Source organism: Eucyclogobius newberryi, unplaced genomic scaffold (genome assembly GCF_026437365.1).
Source record: "Eucyclogobius newberryi isolate DKJ021-1_F unplaced genomic scaffold, fEucNew1.0.hap1 SCAF_106, whole genome shotgun sequence".
Taxonomy (NCBI): Eukaryota; Metazoa; Chordata; class Actinopteri; order Gobiiformes; family Gobiidae; genus Eucyclogobius; species Eucyclogobius newberryi.
In genome coordinates, this window is record NW_027315731.1 from 277,859 (window position 1) to 288,083 (window position 10,225).

A 10,225-nucleotide genomic window follows, 5' to 3' on the forward strand; every position below is an offset into this window, starting at 1 on the left:
GCAGCTGAATCGAAAGCGAGAGCCCCAAACAAGTCCGTCCCTCGCTCCCTTTTTTGGACCGCGGAGAAGTTACCAGAGGCGGCGGGACACTTCCACACTCCCTACCCCCATCAGAGCACCTTTCCCCCGGGCACAGCGCTCCACAACACCTCGGCGTGGCTCGGAGCTTACATTTAACCCGGAAAACCACCCACGTTATGTCTGCGATTACAACATAACACCGGGTCCAGGGTTCACGGGTACATCCAGGAGCTGATAGCCGAATAAAGGACGGGGTTTTCCCGCAGAGTTTTTGCTCCAGACGCCGGGTAAGAAGCGTGGTTTTTAGCGTTAGCATTCGGCAGCGTGAGTTAGCCGGTGTTTCGCTAGTGTTTGTATCCCTTTCTAGTTTGTACTTGACTCGCGTTCACCTCGTTAAAATAAACGTGGTAAAGTCACGTTATAACATACATTACATCACATTAGTCCCAACGTATTAATGATGTTTAGTTGCTAATGCGTCTCGGTTTCGTTTGTGTCTCGAAAGTTGATGAAGCTATTCAATCGGGGTGCAGAATTTGGTATAACACCCGGTGACTCGCCACTTCCGTTTAGCACAAGTAAGTTAGCAAATAATCTTCAAAACAGCAATAAAACACTGCTTGGCTACATTACTTTGTGCGACTTTAATGCTTTACATCCAACCTTTTTTATTTCCATTGTGAAATGTATTCACATGACTAAATTAGGGGATTTAAAATAGAAATTGTCAATGATAAAAAAATAGCATTTAATATTAAGCTAAAGTAAGACCAGGTTGAGGCTCTAAAGATTCAATAAAATCCTTTTAAATCAAATACAAAAGGTAAACATTTGTTAAACTTGTGGGTGATTATATGGCGCATATTTTGTGTTGTGTGTAACATGAGACCTGCCCCACACAACAGATGCTATGTGGGTCTTTGGAATCTATTGTTTAAATCCAAATGTAACTCTCAGGTATTCGTATCAACTCATCAATTGTTGTGTAATTGTAACTGTGGAATAGCTTACTGCAAACATTGTGGTTGTTTAGGAAGTAAACAATCCGCTTCCAGCAGCCTTAGACATAGACATTCATATGAGTATGGAATCTGGTGATGTAAGAGGAAAATCCCATGTTACCATGAAGTACACCTGCAGAATGACCCACCGATTACTGCTTAGTTGAGAAGAGTCTGACTGCAGCCGATGGGCAGCGCCATGATGAGTGTAGCTCCATTAACTCCACGTCTGTTTAGGTTTAATACTAGATTATTAGCGTCAAACTCAAACCAACTCTAACCAACTCAACTATGTGGCAATTGTAAATTCATATTTTCCCCATTTCCAAGTCCACCTATCTTCTGTTTATTTGGCATTGGGTCACAGAGGTCCAGTCTTCCCTCACCCCAGGCAATTCCTCCAATACTTCCTCCTGGCTTCTTGTGACGTGGAGGATCAGCAGCTCTACTCTGAGCTCCTCCCGTGGGATTGAGCTCCTCGCCCCATCTCTAGGGCCCAGCCTCCCTGCAGAGGAAACTCATTTCGACCACTTGTATCTACGATCTTGTCCTTTCGGTCATTACCTAAAGCTCATGACCATAGGTGAGCGCAGGAACGTAGATTGAGCGGTAAATCGAGAGCGTTGTCATTTGACTCCGATGCAGCAACCGCATCACTGCAGACGCTGCACCACCAAACCTCCTCTCCACACACTGGCTGCAGCTAGACTTTTGGGTTAGTTAGTTTAGTAGCGGTTTGGCCTTAGCACTACTTGGCTTAGGTTCTTCCCATTAGGCCAAAGTATCTGGAAAATACCAGGTAAAAGTACCTGGCATCTATTAAGAAAGGCTAGAGAAAATGCTCCAAAACAGGGTAGTCGAGAGTAGGAAGTACTAGACTAGGAAACTTTTGTCTATTTTAAAATGAATAATAAATACATTTGTTTAGGGTAATGTATAGCTCATAAAGAAACTTTTTCAACGGTTATATTTATTCTTCTTTCTTACATTTTTTTCATTATTCAAAAAGTAAAACATGTTCTTTGCTCTGTGTTTTTGTTTGTCTAAAATTAATTGCATATGATCCCCTCTTTGTCTTTTCTCTTTGTAGGTAGTTTTAAAAATGGCTCCTAAAAGTAAGTCTCAGTCATGGTCAGCTCTGAAGCAGTCTGGAAACGACTGCTTTAAGACGGGGCAGTACGGAGAGGCCACTATCTTCTACAGCCAAGCCATCAAAGAGCTCGAGAAGGCTGGTGAGACACTACCACATCCTCACATACTTCACATGTTTTTAAGAAAATACATAAACAATTGCATATATATACATATTTCATATACATATAATGGTAGAGAATTTGCTTAGTCAGATTTTTTTTATTACAATAACAATTTGGTACTTATGTATTATTTTAAAGTAACAGTAGCCTAGGTTTGTTTCTTTATGTACATTATTGCATATCTTATCAATGTCTATTATGTATTTTCCTTTTGCCTCCAGCTCAGAAAAATCCAGAAGATTTGGGGATTCTGTATTCAAACCGCGCAGCCAGTTATCTGAAAGACGGCAACTGCTCTGAGTGTGTTAAAGACTGCACCACGTAAGACATGCTTTCACTCTCAAACCTTCTCGATATATTTAAAGGTTGAATAGTGGATCGACCAATCAGTCTTATTTCCTCGTGGCGTAGACAGCAGACTAGTTCTCCCACATGTCAATCATTCCCTGCTTGCTACTGCACACCTGCAGCCTCGTTCTGGCTCGTCCCCAGGACATCAGCACGTTTCCCTGGCTGCGCATGCGTGATCGATATAAGATAAGATATTCCTTTATTGTCCCACATGGGGAAATTTCATTGATGCAACGCAGGTAGATACAGAGGTAGATACAGAAGAACAGATCACTTATAGGAAGTTTGAAAAACACTTTCAGTAGAAGATCTTGATTGAAATTGAAAACCTCCCATTTCCCAACAAGGAATGGAGGGGAAAAATAATAAAGATAAAAATAAATAAATACCATTGCATGTGGTCATGACAGTAATTGCACATGAATATGTATCACGACGGCACATGGATTGCACATGAATTTCACAGTAATTGCACATGAATCACGACAGTAATATGACGGTGTGTGTTTAGCAAAGCGAGCAGCAAGTTCCTTCAGAGTAGCTCCACGCTTAAGACCGCGAAGTACCAAAATGGCTGAGGGACGACAGAGAAAGACTGTTAGAGCTCAGAAGAGACGTCAATCTGCGGAGACAAGAGATGCAAACCGGTCGCGCTAATAAACAAACGCACGTGTAGCGTGCTTATGGATTAGGTTTGATGGTAGGCGGCCTCTCGGAAAGAACAGGAGGGTGGGGAGGTGAGTGTGCGCATATGCATTAAAAAAAACGGACTAACAGTCGCTGAGTTCTCAAATCAGCGAAAAATCTTCTATTCAACCTTTAAGGGACATATTATGCAAAATCGACGTGTACATGCTGATGCTACTTACTTGCATGTTTGAGTAATCTTGAATTGTCCTGCAACTGAGGCTCAAGTGTTCAGAAAATAACAGTTTTCACCTTCCCCCCCCATCCCCACCCACACCCCTGTATTTCGTTGTGATTATTTCAAAAAAAAAAAAAAAAGAGTAAGACCTTGGTTGACACATGTAGAAATCATTCTTCAAAAATAAAAATGCATACAACTTGCTTGTCATACAAAGCCATTTCAGACCAACATTATATTTAACAATGAACAAAATGGAAAATGTTGACCTACTTAAGCTGTAGTTGAATATAAAGTTCCAGAAAGAAAAAAGCTTTAAGACGTTTTCTCGTTCTTCTAAATGATGTTCCTCCTGCTTTGTACCCGGCAGGTCCCTGGAGCTGTACCCTTTCAACGTGAAGTCCCTGCTGCGTCGCGCTTCAGCCTACGAGGGCCTGGAGAGGTACAGACTGGCCTACGTGGACTACAAGACCGCCCTGCAGGTGGACTGTAACATCGCAGCGGCACACGACGGCACCAACAGGTCAGCGGTCAAGCATGCGGACGTGACTTTTCATGCCAACTTTGTGATCTATAAAAGGAAAACCCGACCTAGAAATGAGCCACAAATGGTCCAAAAATTCTAATTTGCACAATGATGGTTTCATAAATGAGGTAAAAGATGTCCGGACACACATTTTTAGTAACAATTCCACATACATTTTTATGAATGAGACCACAGGACACTTAAACATTTCACTAGCAAGGACCACAACCCCAGGACCCGGATGCAGGAACGGCTAGTGAAGTGAAACCTAAATGACTTGCAGAATTGGGGCTTGGATGGGGCCTTAGACTCCCGGGCCTTGAGCGGGAGAGAGGGACAGCTTTTCTTGAGCTTTCGATCATGTTCAAACATTGTTCCGTTGTCAATGACACACCTGGGGTTGTATTTAGCTTAATTCACGCTTGTTTGATGAATCCTGTTTAGTGAGTCCTCGCCATCCGAGCCTCAGAAAAACACTTTATTCAGAATTACCCAGATTTGTGACGTCACTGGGTAATAACCGATAATCGATATTTGCCGATACTGATTTGTAGATGTTCAAATGTTCAAATCCATAGCAACCCCCACAAATACATTTTAAGTTGAAGTAAGCAAGTTCACAGACACAAAAAAATAACGCTAATAATAACATAATTAATTTATCTAGCATATAAATGTATTTGGCACATGTGAAAAACTGCCCAATTTTTTATCTAATTTCCACTATTATTTATAAATAAATAATAACACAAATATTCTTTTCTGGGATATAAAATAAATAGTGGCATGATGATGAGAAAGAGTCGCAAATGTTTCAATAGAAAGTGAAGGGAAGCCAGAGCTGAAGGAGCCAATCCACAGCCGTGTTCACTTCCTATTTGGAGCACGGAAGATGCCGGGCTAGCTACATCCACTCATTTATACGGTGGTCTATGGCGCTTACATTAGCACGTCGTGGCGAGCTAGTTTTTTTCAAATCTCGCCTATGTAATTCCGTCTGCAGCCAGTAGACGGAGCTAGAAGTCTAAAAGGCCACATGACATTCTCTTAGAGTCACACGTTTCCCACATGATTTTAAGTTCTAAAACACGGGATGCCAAAGTCAAGTTACCAGAGCACGTTTAGGTAAATAATAATACAAATAATGTTGTATGTTTGTCCTCAACAAAATGTACCTTAATTCGAGACTATAAATAACGACGTTTCCCTCTGTCCCTCAGGATGACCAAAGCGCTGACAGAAATAGATGGTCCTTCATGGAGAGAGAAGCTGCCTCCGATCCCCACCGTGCCCATGTCTGTGCGGGAGCGACTGAACCAGCAGCCGGCCTCGCCACAACTGAGCAACAACAAGACCAACACCCCTGGTACCACGCCAACACACTGGTCAACACATGAGCACTGTTGTAATGCAATACTTATCTGCCACAAAATACAAAAGGACATTGGGTATTCACTTACTCATGTGTTAAGGTGAAGAGAGAGATTCATGTGATAATAATATTTATAATAGTAATACCGTATAATTCGCACCAGCCAAAAAATGCACAACAGAGAAGGAAAAAAACATATATAAGTGGCACTGGAGTATAAGCCGCATTTTTTGGGGAAATTTATTTGATAAAATCCAAGACCAAGAACAGACATTTCATCTTGAAATGCGAAATGATAACAGGTTAGAGAACATGGTGAATAGGTGTACGTATGCTAACGTAACACCTTCAGCTACATGACGCACAGACAGAACTGTGGTAAGTGTCTGGTATGTTAACGTAACATATTAACAGTTATTCAGATAACTATAGCATAAAGAACATGCTAACAAGTTTACCAAAGCATCAGTTTTACCCCAAATCACTAAATCCATTGAATAATTCTTCCTGTGTCACTTCTAAACAACTCCACAAACTCCTGAGGAAGAGGAAGTGCAGATTCTTCATCTGCGTCGCTTAGAGCCTAGAGCGCCCTCTTGTGGTTGTCAGTGTGAAAATAATCAACATGTGAAATGCAGTTGCCAGTGTGAAAATAACGAAGAATATCACATATAAGTCGCTCTTGAGTATAAGTCTCACCCCGGCCAAAACTCTGTAAAAAGGTGCGATTGCGGTAAATGTTATAAATGGCACATATTTGGGACAGAGCCAGGGTTAAATTTGTTGCGTAATTTTGTGTGTGTTGACGATTTTGGATGTTTTCTGTAATGTACTCACTGAAATTTGATGTAAAGATTCAAATTTTGCCTAATTTTTGGCAGTTAATAAATCAGGCTTGTGCAATACGTCAGACTGTGCAGCTCAGAGCAGAGTTTGTTGACATGTCCTTATCGTGAGCCGCGTGGTTATAACTTTATTTTGTTTAAAAGAGCGTTATAGCGCCGCGCGTCGTCAATTTACTGTCTACAGCAGCCAAACACTTGATCGGGGCCTCACAAAATCAATAATTGCCCGAATTGTGGCTGCTGGACCGGTGTTATTGCTTTGAAAAGGTCAGAGCATTAAAGACATTGACATGAGAAGGAGGAGCTAAAGCGCTGGGCTCAGAAGACGACTCCTCTGATGATATTAAAACTAAACTAACATGTCAAAAATATACTTATCCTCTTTAAATGACTGAAAGAAAAATATATGTTTTTTTTATCTCAGCAAAATATAGCGCCAAAATTACATCTAAAATGGCACCTGAAGCCAAAAGGGTTTCCGTCCACTGCCGTCGTGCCCCGCCTTAACTTCAGTATGTTTTAATTTGCACTCAAAATATAATAACCCGGCTTATCTCATTGGCATTTGCACAGTTTTGCTTAGAAATGGGACGAGACTGAAATCCCTCAAACGATGATCTAATTAATATTACATTATTTGCACTTCAGATGTCATACGTAACTTAACCTACATTGCTTGCAGATCGGCGGCAAAATAAAAAATCATCACAAGACCATTCTCCATAGAGACAATAATCTTGGTTTGTGTTTTGTGTGTAGGTCCCGGTCCCAGTGAGAAAGACAGAAAGAAGGCGCTGACTCTGAAGGATGAAGGGAACGCTCTGGTGAAGAAGGGAGAGTACAGGAAGGCCATCGACAAGTACAGCCAGAGCATCCAACTCAACCCCAATGAAATCACCACATATACCAACAGGTGGCGCTATGATATTACCACCCCATTTATAAACGACACAAACACTGAAAAACCCCGTCACCTTTAGAGCAAAGTTGTCACACTCTCTAATTTCTCATGTTAAGTCTATACTAGAGCAGGGCTTCCCAATCTTATCAGGGCGTAGACTAGAGAAATCAGACTACTCATTTGGCTGACAGTGATGTGCTACTTTTAATCAGGTCATAACGTTGTTTCCTTCATCAAAACATTCCTGGAGTTGTATTTGGCTTCATTCACGCTTGTTTCATTATTCCTGTTTACGAGTTTGTCAGCGCCAAGCCTCAGAAAACTCTAGTTAGCTTTCTGACTGAGCATAAATCCTCACCAGTCTCGTTCTGAGCTTTTCTGACTAAAATCACGTTCATCACAACTTGCATTATTAGCATGTCTGGGTAAGCTAGCGTCTGTGAATTTCCCATGGTAATTCCCTCTGCTGCCAGTAGATGGCGCGCTAACACGTGGGGAATGGTGATTTATCGGTTCCAGTATCTGTACCAACCGATATTGAACAAATTGGCGTATATTTGGCGCTGATATTTTTGTCTTTGGCTGCGCCCCAGTCTGTGTCTCATGTGTCACTAACAGTTTGTCCTCAGTGTATCAGATTTGTCTTTTTGGAACATTGATGAGTAAAGATGGAAAACAGATGATAAATTAGACTTAAAATATGTCTATGTTTTACACAATCAAGCTTTTACTTTTACTAAAATAAAAGCTAATTTGTGAGCTACAATTCAACTTAAGAAAGCTGTGCGGGCCATGCTATGGTATTGCTATTATAAATATCGGCTGCAGCAGCAAACCAAATACTGCAGATTGTTATCAGCTCAAAAAATCGATATGGCCCCTCCCTACTAACACTAATCCTGATGAGGGAAGCCTTACTGGTAAAACGTTGTGTATTTTTCCAAGGTTTAAAAAGGCTAATAACTGTATCGTTACGGACACATATTCTGCATTATTTGTAAACGTGATTGTTCATACTTTTGTCTGTTCCGTAGGGCCCTGTGTTTCCTGTCACTGAAGCAGCACCGAGAGGCAGTGAAGGACTGCGACCAGGCCATAAACATGGACTCCGCAAACATCAAGGCCCTGTACAGAAGGGCCCAGGCGCACAGAGAACTACAGGTCAGTACCGCTCTAGTGCCCCGTACAGAAGGGCCCAGGTAAACCGAGAACTACAGGTCAGTACCGCTCTAGTGCCCCGTACAGAAGGGCCCAGGTAAACCGAGAACTACAGGTCAGTACCGCTCTAGTGCCCCGTACAGAAGGGCCCAGGTAAACCGAGAACTACAGGTCAGTACCGCTCTAGTGCTCCGTACAGAAGGGCCCAGGTAAACCGAGAACTACAGGTCAGTACCGCTCTAGTGCCCCGTACAGAAGGGCCCAGGTAAACCGAGAACTACAGGTCAGTACCGCTCTAGTGCTCCGTACAGAAGGGCCCAGGCGCACAGAGAACTACAGGTCAGTACCGCTCCAGTGCTCCGTACAGAAGGGCCCAGGCGCACAGAGAACTGCAGGTCAGTACCGCTCCAGTGCTCCGTACAGAAGGGCCCAGGCGCACAGAGAACTACAGGTCAGTACCGCTCTAGTGCCCCGTACAGAAGGGCTTAAGCGCACAGAGAACTACAGGTCAGTACCGCTCCAGTGCCCTGTACAGAAGGGCCCAGGCGCACAGAGAACTGCAGGTCAGTACCGCTCCAGTGCTCCGTACAGAAGGGCCCAGGCGCACAGAGAACTACAGGTCAGTACCGCTCTAGTGCCCCGTACAGAAGGGCTTAAGCGCACAGAGAACTACAGGTCAGTACCGCTCCAGTGCCCTGTACAGAAGGGCCCGGGCGCACAGAGAACTACAGGTCAGTACCGCTCCAGTGCCCTGTACAGAAGGGCCCGGGCGCACAGAGAACTACAGGTCAGTACCGTGAGAACCATGTTCCTCATTCAGCTTCATTCACACTAGTTTGATGAATCCTCTCCCCTCCGAGCATCAAAAACATATTCTGTATCTCCTTAATAACTGACAGTGGTTTGGTTCAGCACCTTTAACCTGTAGTACTTTATTTACTAAATGGAGTACTTTATTTACTAAATTGTGATGGCATGTATTGACAATTATAGATCTGGATATGAGCAACAGAGTGCGCTGCACTTTTCCTCAAAATGAATAAAGTATCCATTCATCCAGGCCGTATTATGCAATTTTTTTTTTCTTTTTGTTTACCCAATTAAAAGATTTGGATGGTAAAGGTCACTCTATTTCAAACTGATTATTACCGTATTTTCCGGACTATAAGTCGCACATTTTTTCATAGTTTTAGCCGGGGTGCGACTTATACTTATACTTCGGAGTGACTTATATGTGATATTGCTATTTTCACTTGCAAGCGCATTTCATACTCTAGTGCAACTTATGTTTTTTTTCTTCTCACTTATGCATTTTTTGGCTGGTGCAACTTATACTCGGCTGCGATTATAGTCCAGAAAATCTATTATGCAACTGACAAGTCTGTTTATTACTGTAGCGGTGAAAATGTACTTACAACCATAAAACCAACATTCTCTTCTCGCGGCAGAATCCCAAATCCTGCATCGACGACCTCAACAGCCTGCTGAAAATCGAACCCAAAAACGGGGCGGCGCTCAAGCTGCTCCAAGACGTGCAGAAGAAGTGACCGAGGGAACCGTCCAATCAGAGAGAGGCTCTTCCGATCATGTGATCCTCTCCCAAACATTATCCACATTCAGTCCAGGAAAGGTTTTACATGTTTTCATACGTTATGTATTTATGAAACGCTGGAATGTTTAGGCTTAACTTTCACCACTTTGGCAAAATCGTCCTTTCTTGTTGCTATCGAGCGGCAGAGGGAGGAGTCTTGGATTGGCTGATGTTTTTGATGGTGGAAAGTGTATTTTTTTTTTTACCCTTTCATTGGATGTAGGAGACAAAATCCTCCACACACTATCTGGGAATCGAACATGGGACCATCTCGTTAGAAGTCAAATACTACACCGTGCATGTTAACGTGTCCGAAACCTAAATAAACAGTATTGCAA

At 42.6% G+C, this 10,225-nt stretch overlaps 1 protein-coding gene across 2 annotated transcripts; it reads left to right on the forward strand.

Moving 5' to 3' along the window:
- On the forward strand, window positions 1-9,976 carry tomm34 (translocase of outer mitochondrial membrane 34). 2 transcript variants are annotated; one of them, XM_072432242.1, is made up of 8 exons: window positions 1-308; window positions 2,113-2,254; window positions 2,500-2,599; window positions 3,865-4,017; window positions 5,241-5,386; window positions 6,997-7,150; window positions 8,173-8,299; window positions 9,745-9,974. In XM_072432242.1, the coding sequence occupies exons 2-8, from the start codon at window positions 2,125-2,127 to the stop codon at window positions 9,841-9,843; spliced, it is 909 nt and encodes a 302-aa protein (XP_072288343.1). In that variant the 5' UTR covers window positions 1-308; window positions 2,113-2,124; the 3' UTR covers window positions 9,844-9,974. The 2 variants fall into 2 exon arrangements, with proteins under 2 accessions (XP_072288343.1, XP_072288345.1); XM_072432244.1 differs by lacking the exon at window positions 1-308 and having other exon boundaries at window positions 9,745-9,976.
- The last annotated feature ends 249 nt before the right edge of the window (window positions 9,977-10,225 follow it).